This window comes from Mustelus asterias, chromosome 17 (assembly GCF_964213995.1).
Source record: "Mustelus asterias chromosome 17, sMusAst1.hap1.1, whole genome shotgun sequence".
Taxonomy (NCBI): Eukaryota; Metazoa; Chordata; class Chondrichthyes; order Carcharhiniformes; family Triakidae; genus Mustelus; species Mustelus asterias.
In genome coordinates, this window is record NC_135817.1 from 17,018,284 (window position 1) to 17,034,778 (window position 16,495).

Genomic DNA, 16,495 nt, shown 5'->3' on the forward strand with positions numbered 1-16,495 from the left:
TTAAGGCCTGTTCAGAATGCTGACAATGTGGGAACTTTGCTCACTTAAACGTGTATAAAATCAATGTGATATGTGTGTTTAATGTCTTTCAGGTGTTAATTTATCAGCCAAACCAGATGATAGAAGAAATGCAGTGAGCTGCCATGGATCTCCTGTCCACGTTGTGGTCAGTCTCAATATTCCAGCCAAACAAGGTGCGTGGTGGCTGGAATTTTCCAGCTCTTTAGCTGGGTTTCCCAGTCCCGGAGATTTCAGTGGTTCACTGGCCCGGGGTGGAGAGCCAGAAATCCTCAGGTGTCTTTATTACTGGAATGTTGGAGGCAATTGACAGCAGCAAAAATTAAAATGATTAAAAGTACAATCAGGGTAGTATCGTTGTTGTGGGAAATTTACCACTTCAAGGCAGACTTGGAGGTTCAACAAAACAGTTTTATTTCGGACAAAGCTTTGGGAGAAAGCACTGGTACTCCGCAGTACTTGGCAGCTACCTTCTCAACTACATAATGGTAGTTAACCATCTTTATACCTTTTAGACAATAGGCAGTACGGACATTAGCCGTTAACACATCGTTACAAGTTGAGTAGATAGATACGGACTTCGACAGTTAACACATCGTTACAAGCAAACAGGTACGGAAATGGACAGTTAACATATCATTGTACATAGAATGGATACATTTATGCAGTTATGTCCTCTATCAATGACTGGTTTCGATATATTCATTCAGTGGCTGATCTTAGAACATAGAACATAGAACATTACAGCGCAGAACAGGCCCTTCGGCCCACGATGTTGCACCGACCAGTTAAAAAAAAAACAAAAAACTGTGACCCTCCAACCTAAACCAATTTCTTTTCGTCCATGAACCTATCTACGGATCTCTTAAACGCCCCCAAACTAGGCGCATTTACAACTGATGCTGGCAGGGCATTCCAATCCCTCACCACCCTCTGGGTAAAGAACCTACCCCTGACATCGGTTCTATAACTACCCCCCCTCAATTTAAAGCCATGCCCCCTCGTGCTGGATTTCTCCATCAGAGGAAAAAGGCTATCACTATCCACCCTATCTAAACCTCTAATCATCTTATATGTTTCAATAAGATCCCCTCTTAGCCGCCGCCTTTCCAGCGAAAACAATCCCAAATCCCTCAGCCTCTCCTCATAGGATCTCCCCTCCATACCAGGCAACATCCTGGTAAACCTCCTTGTTACATTTATGCATTTATGTCCCCATCAGTGGCTGACCTTATTATCAAACTCATTGTTCTGGGTCTGCTCTTATCTAAAGTGTCTCAAGCTCTGACCAGTTTCCTGCAGCAATTCAGATACTGCAGGTTTTAACTTTTTGTGTAACTGTCTGTGCCTAAAGCCAGTGTCTTTTAATGTCCCTTCCCAGAGTCCATTTTGTGTGCCAGGTAACCATTTTGTGTCCATCACTTTAATTTCACCATAACAGCTCCCCCTTTTTGGTCAGGATTATTATTTAATAATCCCCAGACCAACAACAGCATCTTCACAGGTAGATGTTCATCGTCTTCTTTCCTTCTTTGTAGTTCTTGACGTCTTCAGGGGCTCCCATCATGTATTCTTCCTCTATGGTTACACTGGCTCCTGGCACAATTTGTGTCATAGAACATAGAACATAGAACAGTACAGCACAGAACAGGCCCTTCGGCCCACGATGTTGTGCCGAGCTTTATCTGAAACCAAGATCAAGCTATCCCACTCCCTATCATCCTGGTGTGCTCCATGTGCCTGTCCAATAACCGCTTAAATGTTTCTAAAGTGTCTGACTCCACTATCACTGCAGGCAGTCCATTCCACACCCCAACCACTCTCTGCGTAAAGAACCTACCTCTGATATCCGTCCTGTATCTCCCACCACGAACCCTATAGTTATGCCCTCTTGTAATAGCTCCATCCACCCGAGGAAATAGTCTTTGAACGTTCACTCTATCTATCCCCTTCATCATTTTATACACCTCTATTAAGTCTCCCCTCAGCCTCCTCCGCTCCAGAGAGAATAGCCCTAGCTCCCTCAACCTTTCCTCATATGACCTACCCTCCAAACCAGGCAGCATCCTGGTAAATCTCCTCTGCACTCCTTCCAGCGCTTCCACATCCTTCCTATAGTGAGGTGACCAGAACTGCACACAATATTCCAAATGTGGTCTCACCAAGGTCCTGTACAGTTGCAGCATAACCCCACGGCTCTTAAACTCCAACCCCCTGTTAATAAAAGCTAACACACTACAGGCCTTCTTCACAGCTCTATCCACTTGAGTGGCAACCTTTAGAGATCTGTGGATATGGACCCCAAGATCTCTCTGTTCCTCCACAGTCTTCAGAACCCTACCTTTGACCCTGTAATCCACATTTAAATTAGTCCTACCAAAATGAATCACCTCACATTTATCAGGGTTAAACTCCATTTGCCATTTTTCAGCCCAGCTTTGCATCCTATCTATGTCTCTTTGCAGCCTACAACACCCCTCCACCTCATCCACTACTCCACCAATCTTGGTGTCATCAGCAAATTTACTGATCCACCCTTCAGCCCCCTCCTCTAAGTCATTAATAAAAATCACAAAGAGCAGAGGACCAAGCACTGATCCCTGCGGCACACCGCTAGCAACCTGCCTCCAATCCGAAAATTTTCCATCGACCACCACCCTCTGTCTTCGGTCAGACAGCCAGTTGCCTATCCAATCGGCCAACTTTCCCTCTATCCCACACCTCCTCACTTTCATCATAAGCCGACCATGGGGGACCTTATCAAACGCCTTACTAAAATCCATGTATATGACATCAACTGCCCTACCTTCATCAACACACTTAGTTACCTCCTCAAAAAATTCTATCAAATTTGTGAGGCATGACTTGCCCTTCACGAATCCGTGCTGACTATCTCGAATTAATCCGCATCTTTCTAAATGGTCGTAAATCCCATCCCTAAGGACCCTTTCCATCAATTTACCAACCACCGAAGTAAGACTAACCGGTCTATAATTACCAGGGTCATTTCTATTCCCTTTCTTAAACAGAGGAACAACATTCGCCATTCTCCAGTCCTCTGGCACCATCCCCGTGGACAGCGAGGACCCAAAGATCAACGCCAAAGGCTCTGCAATCTCATCCCTTGCCTCCCAAAGAATCCTAGGATACATTTCATCAGGCCCAGGGGACTTATCGACCTTCAGTTTATTCAAAACTGCCAAGACATCCTCCCTCCGAACATCTATTTCCTCCAGCCTATTAGCCTGTAACACCTTCTCTTCCTCAAAAACATGGCCCCTCTCCTTGGTGAACACTGAAGAAAAGTATTCATTCATCACCTCGCCTATCTCTACTGACTCCATACACAAGTTCCCACTACTGTCCTTGACCGGCCCTAACCTCACCCTGGTCATTCTTTTATTCCTCACATAAGAGTAAAAAGCCTTGGGGTTTTCCTTGATCCGACCCGCCAAGGACTTCTCATGTCCCCTCCTAGCTCTCCTAAGCCCCTTTTTCAGCTCATTCCTTGCTAACTTGTAACCCTCAATCGAGCCATCTGAACCTTGTTTCCTCATCCCTACATAAGCTTCCCTCTTGCTTTTCACAAGACATTCCACCTCTTTTGTGAACCATGGTTCCCTCACTCGGCCATTTCCTCCCTGCCTGACAGGAACATACCTATCAAGGACATCCAGTATTTGTTCCTTGAAAAAATTCCACTTTTCATTAGTTCCTTTCTCTGACAGTTTCTGTTCCCAACTTATGCCCCCTAATTCTTGCCTAATCGCATCATAATTACCCCTCCCCCAATTGTAAACCTTGCCCTGCCGTACGGCCCTATCCCTCTCCATTGCAATAACAAAAGACACCGAATTGTGGTCACTATCTCCAAATTGCTCTCCCACAACCAAATCTAACACTTGGCCCGGTTCATTTCCCAGTACCAAATCCAATGTGGCCTCACCTCTAGTCGGCCCATCCACATATTGTGTCAGGAAACCCTCCCGCACACACTGCACAAAAACTGCCCCATCCAAACTATTTGACCTACAAAGGTTCCAATCAATATTTGGAAAGTTAAAGTCCCCCATGACAACTACCCTGTGACCCCCACACCATTACTTTACAACAGACATTAAGGCATCCAACAATTAGGCAACAGACAATTGCAATGAGAATGATCAGTTCATGCAGTAAATAGGATCCCCAGGATCCTCCCACTAGCCATTCCAGCCAGCTACTCCCTTTCTTGGGTCCCTGTCTGAAATCATCAAGCTGTTTTCTGATGTTATTAATGACTTGGGTGATGTTATAGGATTCGTCTGTGACGTGGGTTATGCATTTGTCTCCTATGATTGTACACACTCCCCCCTGTTGTGCTAACTGGTAGTCCACTGCATATCGTGTCTGCTGTGCATACAATCTCAGTTCAGCCATTTCTTGGTTGACAGCCTCCAGTGCTTTTGATGTACTGTTTCCCAGGACTGTTAGTCCACAAACAATATGATTCCTACTTTTTGCACTAATTATTCCTGCTGCCGCCCCAGAGATAGGGCTCCAAGGAACCCGTATCCCAGTGATGATCCCATTGTGCCCGGGGCTTCCCAATCAGCACAGCATTCTTTGCTGATCGCCCGGGTTACTATTTTTCTCCGGATATGCCCCTTCTGAGGTCATGGAACAGTGAGTGGTCCTATTGTTCCTACTGCAAAAAGGATCGGGAGGGTTGGTGTTGCTGTCGTGTAGGTACCATCGAAGAGGAATACATATCCCTTCTTAGCCCGGTAGCATTTAGTGTCCTGATTATTGGTTTGTGTCTACCGCTAATTGCTCGGTTTACTTGACTCCCCGTTTGATCCCACCACTTGGTAAGTATCAAATGGGTATGTCCATTCGGCTGAGTTGACATGAGTCCCATTACACTGTCCACAAATGAGCTGCCTCCCCGCGGTTACGTTCAGGCATTTCTGCTCATCACAGGTGCTAGTAAACTGACCCCTATTTACCCGACAGCGCTGACAGACACACTGCGTCTGTACGCAGGAATCATTCTTGGGGACCAAGGCATATGCACATCCCCATCCCTGCCCCGAAAAACAAAGCGGGTAGGTTGCGTTATCCGAGCAAGCTCTTCCAACAACAAAAACATCCACGCAACCACTTTGGAAGCTTCCAACATTAATTCCTCTTTCATTCAAACTTAACATTTTGAACTGGGATGAAAAAAAAAATAGGGTTGTTGTAGTGGGGGACTTTAATTTCCCTGGCACAGACTGAAAAGTGCTTAGAGCTGGGGGTCCGGACGGGGAGGAATTTGTAAAATGCGTACTGGAAGGTTCTTTGGAACAGTATGTAGATAGCCCGACTAGAGAGGGGGCTATACTGGACCTAGTTCTGGGAAATGAGCCCGGTCAGGTCGTCAAAGTTTTGGTAGGGGAACATGTGGCAAATAGTGACCACAACTCTGTTAACTTTAGGATAGTAATGGACAAGGATGAGTGCTGTCCTACGGGCAGGGTGCTAAATTGGGGGAAGGCTGACTATAGCCGGATTAGGCAGGAATTGGTGGATGTTGATTGGGAGAGGATGTTCGAGGGTAAGTCCGCGTCTGGCATGTGGGAGTCTTTTAAGGAACTATTGATAAGGCTGCAGGATAGGCATGTGCCTGTAAAAAGGAAAGATAGGAAAGGTAGGATTCGAGAGCCGTGGATAACCAGGGAAATTGAGGATCTGATTAAAATGAAAAGGGAGGCGTACGTTAAGTCCAGGCAACTGAAAACAGATGGAGCTCTGGAGGAATACAGAGAGAGTAGGAAAGAACTCAAATGGGGAGTTAGAAGGGCAAAAAGAGGTCACGAGATGTTCTTGGCAGGCAGGATTAAGGAGAATCCTAAGGCATTCTATTCATACGTTAGGAACAAAAGAGTTGTCAGGGAGAAAATCGGACCTCTCAGGGACAAAGGAGGGGAATTATGCTTAGAACCCAAGGAAATAGGGGAGATCCTAAATGAATACTTTGCATCGGTATTCACGAAGGAGAGGGGCGAGTTAACCGGGAGTGTCTCGGAGGGAGGTGTTGACCCGTTAGAAAAAATCTCCATTACAAGAGAGGAAGTGTTGGGTTTTTTAGGGAACATTAAAACTGACAAAGCCCCAGGGCCTGATGGCATCTATCCTCGACTGCTCAGGGAGACGAGAGATGAAATTGCTGGGCCTCTGATGGAAATCTTTGTCGCTTCTTTGGACACGGGTGAGGTCTCTGAGGATTGGAGGATAGCAAATGTGGTCCCGTTGTTTAAGAAGGGTAGCAGGGATAACCCAGGAAATTATAGGCCGGTGAGCTTGACGTCCGTGGTAGGGAAGTTGTTGGAGAGGATTCTTAGAGACAGGATGTATGTGCATTTAGAACGGAACAATCTCATTAGTGACAGACAGCATGGTTTTGTAAGAGGGAGGTCATGCCTTACAAATTTGGTGGAGTTTTTTGAGGAAGTGACAAAAATGGTTGATGAAGGAAGGGCCGCGGATGTCGTCTATATGGATTTCAGTAAGGCATTTGACAAAGTCCCACATGGCAGGTTGGTTAAGAAGGTTAAGGCTCATGGTATACAAGGAGAAGTGGCTAGATGGGTGGAGAACTGGCTTGGCCATAGGAGACAGAGGGTAGTGGTCGAAGGGTCTTTTTCCGGCTGGAGGTCTGTGACCAGTGGTGTTCCGCAGGGCTCTGTACTGGGGCCTCTGCTATTTGTGATATATATAAATGATTTGGAAGAAGGTGTAATTGGTGTAATCAGCAAGTTTGCGGATGACACGAAGATGGCTGGACTTGCGGATAGCGAAGAGCATTGTCGGGCAATACAGCAGGATATAGATAGGCTGGAAAATTGGGCGGAGAGGTGGCAGATGGAGTTTAATCCGGATAAATGCGAAGTGATGCATTTTGGAAGAAATAATGTGGGGAGGAGTTATACAATAAATGGCAGAGTCATCAGGAGTATAGAAACACAGAGGGACCGAGGTGTGCAAGTCCACAAATCCTTGAAGGTGGCAACACAGGTGGAGAAGGTGGTGAAGAAGGCATATGGTATGCTTGTCTTTATAGGACGGGGTATAGAGTATAAAAGCTGGAGTCTGATGATGCAGCTGTATAGAACGCTGGTTAGGCCACATTTGGAGTACTGCGTCCAGTTCTGGTCGCCGCACTACCAGAAGGATGTGGAGGCGTTAGAGTGAGTGCAGAGAAGGTTTACCAGGATGTTGCCTGGTATGGAGGGTCTTAGCTATGAGGAGAGATTGGGTAGACTGGGGTTGTTCTCCTTGGAAAGACGGAGAATGAGGGGAGATCTAATAGAGGTGTACAAGATTATGAAGGGTATAGATAGGGTGAACAGTGGGAAGCTTTTTCCCAGGTCGGAGGTGACGATCACAAGAGGTCACGGGCTCAAGGTGAGAGGGGCGAAGTATAACTCAGATATCAGAGGGACATTTTTTACACAGAGGGTGGTGGGGGCCTGGAATGCGCTGCCAAGTAGGGTGGTGGAGGCAGGCACGCTGACATCGTTTAAGACTTACCTGGATAGTCACATGAGCAGCCTGGGAATGGAGGGATACAAACATTTGGTCTAGTTGGACCAAGGAGCGGCACAGGCTTGGAGGGCCGAAGGGCCTGTTTCCTGTGCTGTACTGTTCTTTGTTCTTTGTTCTTTATTTAAAGAGAATACAGAAAGTTGATTAAGACAGTCGCTTTTATTCTTTTTTCTTCCAAACTGTAATTAAACTCAAAAACAGAAGTAAATTCAAGAAATCTTATACTTAAATCTTTAGCAGTTTTAACACTTCCTCAGCCCCCCCGAAGTTAAACCAAAGTGCAAAGCACCGCATCCACTGCCCGCAACAAACACTCCGCAAGAACAAACAGGCTTCAGCAACTCCTGCTCTCAATCTAATGCAATAACAACCACCTACATTCGACAAGCAACCAGATCACACAAACACACAAATACAAAAACTAAGATTTCTACTCCCCGCCTCCCAGTGCGCCACTAGCCCATTCCACTAGTTCATCATAATCCTGGGACATAATCACTCCCATTTTTAGGATGGTTTGGTGAGCACTAGAGAGCCCATCCTTGGAAGCCTGGATGAACGCTCGATCCCCACGACCTGGGTTTCCTTGCCCTGGGCATTCCTGGTATACCTGGAACAACCGTTCCCCGTACTCAGAAGCTCCTTCCCCCTTTAGCTGCTTGGTCGTGGTAATTCTGCTCCAGTTAGTAGGAGCATTTCCTAAAACTCTCTGAATTTCTGTTTTAAACTGGGTGAAGGGTGCCTGTTGGGCATCTATTTCTGCTGTTAGGGCGACTACATGTGTCCACCGTCCCCCCACTATAATCCTGTGCTGGAGGAGCGGAGGGTCCACCTGCTACCTGTCTCCACTTATCCGCTGGACAGGCTGCCCTGACCAGCTGGTGTACGTCTCTCAGGTGTAATTGGTGTCCTACCCAGATTGTGTCTAATTCTTCCCAGAATTTAGTGTTTGCGCTTCTAGGTTGTAGTTTACCCAGGGAAGCCATTATCTGCTGCCTTTCGCCTGGGGTGAATGGTTTATAATTTGCTTTTGGCTGCGCATCTGTTCCCCCTCGGGTTACTAGCGCTAAGTTGTGTTCCAGCACTTCCCACTCCTCTGGAGGAACGGTTGGTCCCTGTTGTGTGGACTCATAAGGAGGTAGAGGAACAGTTTCCCCTCCCCATCGATTCTCTTCTAACACTTGGTTTCGTTTCTCCAGTTCCCTTACTCTGGATTCTAACTCTCTAATCTTTTTATCTTCACTTTTTAGTAGAGGCGACTACTTGCTCAATTAGACCAGCTAACTGATGTACTAATAATACCCCTGTCTTTTTTGTCTTGTTTCTCTTTTCTCCATCTATCCACTTTCTCTGCTGTTCTAAGGTCTGAGAAGCATCCCAGCCATCCCTTTGCATCCTCTTTATTAATGCTTGCCTGTCTGTCATGTACACTTCAATGAGAGAACCTGCAGATCCCCTCTTTACTTCATTATCTGCCATTTCGCAGACTTCACTACCCCCGGTCACTATTGCCTCCTTGGCAATGTGTTTTAGGCATCGTACAGCCACGATTACTCCCTAGTAAAGTGTGCTCTCTACCGTAGGGACTTCACTACCCCCGGCCACTATTACTACTCTAGCACCGTGTTTCACTACCGTCTCAGGGTTTCAATTTATACTCACGGCTCCACTATTACCGCCTCGGCAATGTGCTTCTCCACCGGAGTCCGGCTCTAGGTCAGAGTTGATCAGCTCCTTTTCCGCCCCGCTTTTACAACATTGACAGTCTAGTACCCAACTTTACAAACTTTCATGCAATCAGATGGCAACTCTGCGTTTGTTCGCCACTACAGAGTTTGATGTTAACCGACTTTTGCCACTTAAGCTTCACAATCCTAAGTGCCCTTGGTGCCTCTACGCCCACTTCAGGGTCCTGACCTTTGTGTGGGGGATTTACCCTCTTAACAACCGGTCTAAGGCTGCGCGTTTGAGACAGGCACTTCCTTGTCCTCTAGTTGGTCAGCACAAGTAACAGTTACTTATCACTATACCATCAGCAGTTAGTACTTATCTCTATAATACCATAAAATACCCCTTAATTTTAACCCCTTTTAAACTGTATTATTGACCTCGTCTGACTCCCACAGATTCAATGACCTCTACCCCGGCTTTCCGATCGTGGCCAATCGATCGAACTTACCAGCAATAAGATCCTTGCCGACTACGCCAATTGTGGGAAATTTGCCACTTCGGAGTCAGACTTGGAGGTTTCAACAATACAGTTTTATTTTAGTCAAAGCTTTGGGAGAAAGCACTAGTACTCTGCAGTACTTGGCAGCTAACTTCTCAACTACACAATGGTAGTTGACCATTTTTATACCTTTTAGACAATAGGCAGTACGGACATTAGCCATTAACACATCGTTACAAGTTGAGTAGTCAGATACGGACATCAACAGTTAACACATCGTTGCAAGCAAACAGGTACGGACATGGACAGTTAACATATCATTGTACATAGAATGGATACATTTATGCAGTTATGTCCTCTATCAATGACTGGTTTTGATATATTCATTCAGTGGCTGATCTTGTTACATTTATGTCCCCATCAGTGGCTGACCTTATTATCAAACTCATTGTTCTGGGTCTGCTCTTATCTAAAGTGCCTCAAGCTCTGACCAGTTTCCTGCAGCAATTCAGATACTGCAGGTTTTAACTTTTTGTGTAACTGTCTGTGCTAAAAGCCAGTGCCTCTTAATGTCCCTTCCCAGAGTCCATTTTGTGTGCCAGGTAACCATTTTGTGTCCATCACTTTAATTTCACCATAACATCGTTAATACCATAAAAGGAAAAGGTATCTCCCAAGAGCCAGAATTAACTGAGTGAATGGAGTGGGAAGTTGTGAATATTGGGGGGGAAATTGTGTTGTAGTGGTAATGTCACTGGACTAGTAATGTAGAAAACTCTGGGGACACGGGTTCAAATCACACATGGTAGTTAGGGAATTTAAATTTGGGTAATAAATCTGGAAATGAAAGCTAGTCTCAGTAATTGTAACCATGAAACCATTGTTGTAAAAACCCATCTATTTCACTAATTTCCTTTAGGGAAGGAAATCATAGAATTCTACAGTGCAGAAGGAGGCCATTCACCCCAACGAGTCTGCACCGACCACAATCCCATCCAGACCCTATCCTCATAACCCCGTGCATTTACCCTAGCTAGCCCCCCTGACACTAAGGGACAATTTAGCACGGCCAATCAACCTAACCCACACATCTTTGGACTGTGGGAGGAAACTGGATCTCCCGGAGGAAACCCATGCAGACACGGGGGAAAATGTGCAAACTCCACACAGACAGTGAGCCCAGCTGGGGATTGAACCCAGGTCCCTGGTGCTATGAGGCAGCAGTGGTCTGGCCTACATGTGACTCCAGACCCATAGCAATGTGGTTGACTCTTCACTGCCATCTGAAATGGCCTGGCAAGTCACGCAGTTCAAGGGCAATTAGGGATGGGCAATAAATGCTGGTCCAGCCAGCGATGTCCATGAAAGAATAAATAGGATTGGTGAGGGAGCAAATGTTTCTTTTCTATTCAAAAGGAGGAATGCCGAATGAATATAAAATGCTAACAGAAATACAGGTCTGGCAGTATCTATGGAGACTGAAAGAGAGTGAACTTTTCAGGTGAACCACCATTCATCAGAGTAATTTGTTCTTGGGGAGAAAACCCTAAAAATAAACCAGGTGAATAAATTACCTCAAACTTTAGTGAATCAATGTTCGATTGGGCTGGTAGTGCAGGAGATTCATCAGGAGGACTTGTGGCTTTGTGGAAAGTTGTATTATCCACATCAAAAAACCACATCAGCAATAAGAGTATTCAGCTTGTTTGTGGCTGGTCACCCACAGTCTACTCTCCATAGACTGAAGGACATCGCAGCAAGTTCCCCTATCACCCCTGTACTCCCTAACCTACATTGGCTCTGACACCAGCAATGTCTTGTCTTTAAAGTTCTCATCTTTGTTTTCAAATTCCTCCATTTCCTTGCCCCTTCCACCTCCTCCTGTTCCACTTTCTCCAAGATATCTGCGTTCCTCCAATTCTGCTCCCTGGTATAACCCCAATTGTAAGTGCCCGCCCATTGGGTGCTGTGTTACTAGCTGCCCGGGCCTCATGTTCCGGAGGTCCCTCTCTCCCCTTCTCCACTCTCTAACTCTCTCTCTCCTCCTATGAGATGGTCCATCAAACCAACCTCTTTGACCAATTACTCAGTGGGTGGGATTCTCCCATCCCATTGCAGTGGGTTTGGCGGTGGGTGAGTATGGAGAATCTGGTGAGAGCCAGAAGTCAGCATAAAATTGCAATTCTCTTTAACAAAGAACAAAGAAAATTACAGCACAGAAACAGGCCTTTCGGCCCTCCAAGCCTGCACCGACCATGCTGCCCGACTGAACTAAAATCCCCTACCCATCCGGGCACCATATCCCTCTATTCCCATCCTATTCATGAATTTATCAAGACACCTCTTAAAAGTCACTATCGTATCTGCTCCCACTACCTCTCCCGGCAGCGAGTTCCAGGCACCCCCCACCCTCTGGGTAAAAAACTTGCCTCATACATCTCCTTTAAACCTTGCCCCTCGCACCTTAAACTTATTATAATATATTATAATATATTCTCTGGTTGTTCATGCTGGCAGCACCTTTTGGTCCCCCTGACGGTGTGCCCCCACTGCAGGGGTACAGTCAGTGGGAAACCCCATTGACAGCGGCGGGACCTGTGAACAGGGTGGGCAACACATACTCCAAGGATGCCCTAAAATGGGAGAACTCTGCCCAATAATTGCTGTACTGAGCATATGCGACACAGTCTGAGGTACTGTCTTTCAGATGAGACAACAAATCAAAAACATGTCTCCCCACACAACTCTTTGGAAAAAGAGTATCGCAATTCTCCCTGGTGACCTGACGAATATTTATCCCTCAATCCGTCTGATTGAAAGAGGTTTGCTTCTCATTGTCATATTGCTGCTTGCTGTACCCAAAATGGCTACTGGACAACAGTGACGGGACTACTGGCTGTAGAGCATTTTGGGATATTCTGAGTTTAACCAAAGGCGCTATCTAAATTCTCATTCTTCCTCCAGGATTTCACATTGTTACGAGGCATCTTCTACTCCCTCAGAGCTGGTAAGGGTTGGTCACCCACAGTCCACTCTCTATAGACTGAGTGTGAGCTTACACTGAGCATGACAGTGATCTGAGTGGGGATCACCTCCTGTCTTCAATGTAACTGTTGTTGCTGCCTAATTTTTATTTTAATGCATTCTTGTTGATTTTGTTTATTTCTAGATCCCCAATCTTCCAAAACGGATGACAGACAAAGACTGGCCAAGGAAAGAAGGGAGGAGAGAGAGAGGTCTCTGGGTGAGTTGACTTTCCTGATTTATAACTGACATCAGGCTATGAGGAGAGACAGTCAGTGATACAGGCAGATGGAACATCTATGGCTCTGGATGTGAGCTAGTTTCCGCCCTTCACTAACCTGCCATTAATCACTTCACAACCCAAATTATCTGGAGCCTCTGTCATAGGGGGATGCATCTCCCCTGAAGCATGTTGATGTAGTGTATTCTAATCTTCCTCACACTGGGCCATTCCACTGATTAAAAATAGCAAACCATTGCTGAAGTGCTCCCCAACAGGAAGCAACTTCCTGTTGGGGAGCACTTCAGCGGTCACGGGCATTCGGCCTCTGATATTCGGGTAAGCGTTCTCCAAGGCGGCCTTCGCGACACACGACAGCGCAGAGTCGCTGAGCAGAAACTGATAGCCAAGTTCCGCACACACGAGGACGGCCTCAATCGGGATATTGGGTTCATGTCACACTATTTGTAACTCCCACAGTTGCGTGGACCTGCAGAGTTTCACTGGCTGTCTTGTCTGGAGACAATACACATCTTTTTAGCCTGTCTTGATGCTCTCTCCACTCCCATTGTTTTGTTTCTTAAAGACTTGATTAGTTGTAAGTATTCGCATTCCAACCATTATTCATGTAAATTGAGTCTGTGTCTTTATAAGTTCTGTTTGTGAACAGAATTCCCACTCACCTGAAGAAGGGGCTTAGAGCTTCGAAAGCTTGTGTGGCTTTTGCTACCAAATAAACCTGTTGGACTTTAACCTGGTGTTGTTAAACTTCTTACTGTGTTCTTCCCACAGACCAAAGATGTGCGGTTAGGTTGATTGGCCATGCTAAATTGACCCTTAGTGTCAGGGGGACTAGCTAGGGTAAATACACGGGGTCATAGGGATAGGGCCTGGGTGGGATTGTGGTTGGTGCAGACTCGATGGGCTGAATGGCCTCCTTCTGCACTGCAATATTCTATGATTCTATGATATAGAACATAGAACATAGAACATTACAGCGCAGAACAGGCCCTTCGGCCCACGATGTTGCACCGACCAGTTAAAAAAAAAAACTGTGACCCTCCAACCTAAACCAATTTCTTTTCGTCCATGAACCTATCTACGGATCTCTTAAACGCCCCCAAACTAGGCGCATTTACTACTGATGCTGGCAGGGCATTCCAATCCCTCACCACCCTCTGGGTAAAGAACCTACCCCTGACATCGGTTCTATAACTACCCCCCCTCAATTTAAAGCCATGCCCCCTCGTGCTGGATTTCTCCATCAGAGGAAAAAGGCTATCACTATCCACCCTATCTAAACCTCTAATCATCTTATATGTTTCAATAAGATCCCCTCTTAGCCGCCGCCTTTCCAGCGAAAACAATCCCAAATCCCTCAGCCTCTCCTCATAGGATCTCCCCTCCATACCAGGCAACATCCTGGTAAACCTCCTCTGCACCCTCTCCAAAGCCTCCACATCCTTCCTGTAATGTGGGGACCAGAACTGCACACAGTACTCCAAGTGCGGCCGCACCAGAGTTGTGTACAGTTGCAACATAACGCTACGACTCCTAAATTCAATCCCCCTACCAATAAACGCCAAGACACCATATGCCTTCTTAACAACCTTATCTACTTGATTCCCAACTTTCAGGGATCTATGCACACATACACCTAGATCCCTCTGCTCCTCCACACTATTCAAAGTCCTCCCGTTAGCCCTATACTCAACACATCTGTTATTCCTACCAAAGTGAATTACCTCACACTTCTCCGCATTAAACTCCATCCGCCACCTCTCGGCCCAACTTTGCAACCTGTCTAAGTCTTCCTGCAAACTACGACACCCTTCCTCACTGTCTACCACACCACCGACTTTGGTGTCATCAGCAAATTTGCTAATCCACCCAACTATACCCTCATCCAGATCATTAATAAATATTACAAACAGCAGTGGCCCCAAAACAGATCCCTGAGGTACACCACTTGTAACCGCACTCCATGATATGGGAGGACGGGAGGACGGGAGCTGCTGATGTCAGCAGCCTGCCTACCATCTGTAAATGAACAATTAAGAGTTAATTAGGCTTATTATCAAGCCAATTGGCCCCTGGTAAAATGCTGCCCACGGCTAATACCTTTGGTGTGGTCAGTCGGGCAGGAGTGGGCAGTCTGATTTTTCACATCAAGTCGTTAAAGAATGGGAAGGATGTGATGCAGGGGGTGTGGGCGATGTCGCTCTTCAGGGACCGTCCTTTGCTGATTGTGGGGCATCCCGCATTAGGTTGACCCCTTCCTTCCTACCCGCTCTCTCCCTAAACTCACCCCCTACCCCGTCCCTCTCCCTAACCTACCCAAACCTTCCAGGCACAAGACCCCGGCTTACCTGTTCCGGGGATCCAAGACATTGGGGTCCTTTCCTCATGAGCAATCCTGGCAGTGGGCCCTGACACTTTCCTTATCCGGTGTGGTTAGCTTGGGGGGGGACCCCTTTCAAGATTCCCCCAGCCCCCACACCCTGACGTAATCTGGCCCACGCCTAGCGAGGATGTGAATCAGATTAGCATATTTAAATAAGAATTTACATATTCAGGATCATGTTGGAGCTGAATTCTTCCAGCTGCTACAATTCGCCAACCCTTAGGCGCATCGGGAACCTGGGGCGAAACAATACCGGTCTCTATGGCATAAGGCATGCCTTATGAGGATAGGTTGAGGGAGCTCGGTCTTTTCTCCTTGGAGAGGCGAAGGATGAGAGGTGACCTGATAGAGGTGTACAAGATGTGTACAAGATCGGGTGGATTCTCGGAGGCTTTTTCCCAGGGCTGAAATGGCTGCTACGAGAGGACACAGGTTTAAGGTGCTGGGGAGTAGGTACAGAGGAGATGTCAGGGGTAAGTTTTTCACTCAGAGGGTGGTGGGCGAGTGGAATCAGCTGCCGTCAATGGTGATGGAGGCAAACTCGATAGGGTCTTTTAAGAGACTTCTGGATGAGTACATGGGACTTAATAGGATTGAGGGTTATAGGTAAGCCTATATATAAGTCTCGGTAGGTAGGGACATGACCGGCGCAACTTGTGGGCCGAAGGGCCTGTTTGTGCTGTAGTTTTTCTATGTTCTATGTTCTACAAATGGAGACCACTCGTGATGGCCATGGCGGGAGGCCAAGAGACCATTGAAGCCCCCTCAGGAGATCACAGAAATGGATGGGTAATGCCAGGTTTGGCATTGCCAGGTTGGCAGTGTCAAAGGGGGGGTCCTGCAGGTGGGACATGACGGGGCTCTTGAAGTGGGTGGGGGCCTGGGAGGAGATACTTGATGGGGGTGGGTAAGGACCTGAATGGGAGGGCCTTTGGCAACCCCTTGGCGGGGTGTCACTCAATTGAGGGGGATGCTGGTGCCAGCGATTGGGCGGTGGAGGGGGAATCTTAACCATAGGAAGTGGGGGGGTGTGGAGAGTTGTCTGGAGACCAGAGCACATTTTAAACACCCACTCTGATCTCTGAGGAGC

The 16,495-nt window shown here is 46.8% G+C and overlaps 1 protein-coding gene across 1 annotated transcript in view; it reads left to right on the forward strand.

Moving 5' to 3' along the window:
* The window catches only part of LOC144506254 (ensconsin-like), a 74,845-nt gene that overhangs the window by 46,579 nt on the left and 11,771 nt on the right, over window positions 1-16,495 (forward strand). The window contains exons 2-3 of the mRNA XM_078232115.1: window positions 93-194; window positions 12,927-13,001. Of these exons, the coding sequence (XP_078088241.1) occupies window positions 93-194; window positions 12,927-13,001 (177 nt within the window). The remainder of the gene's footprint in view (window positions 1-92; window positions 195-12,926; window positions 13,002-16,495) is intronic.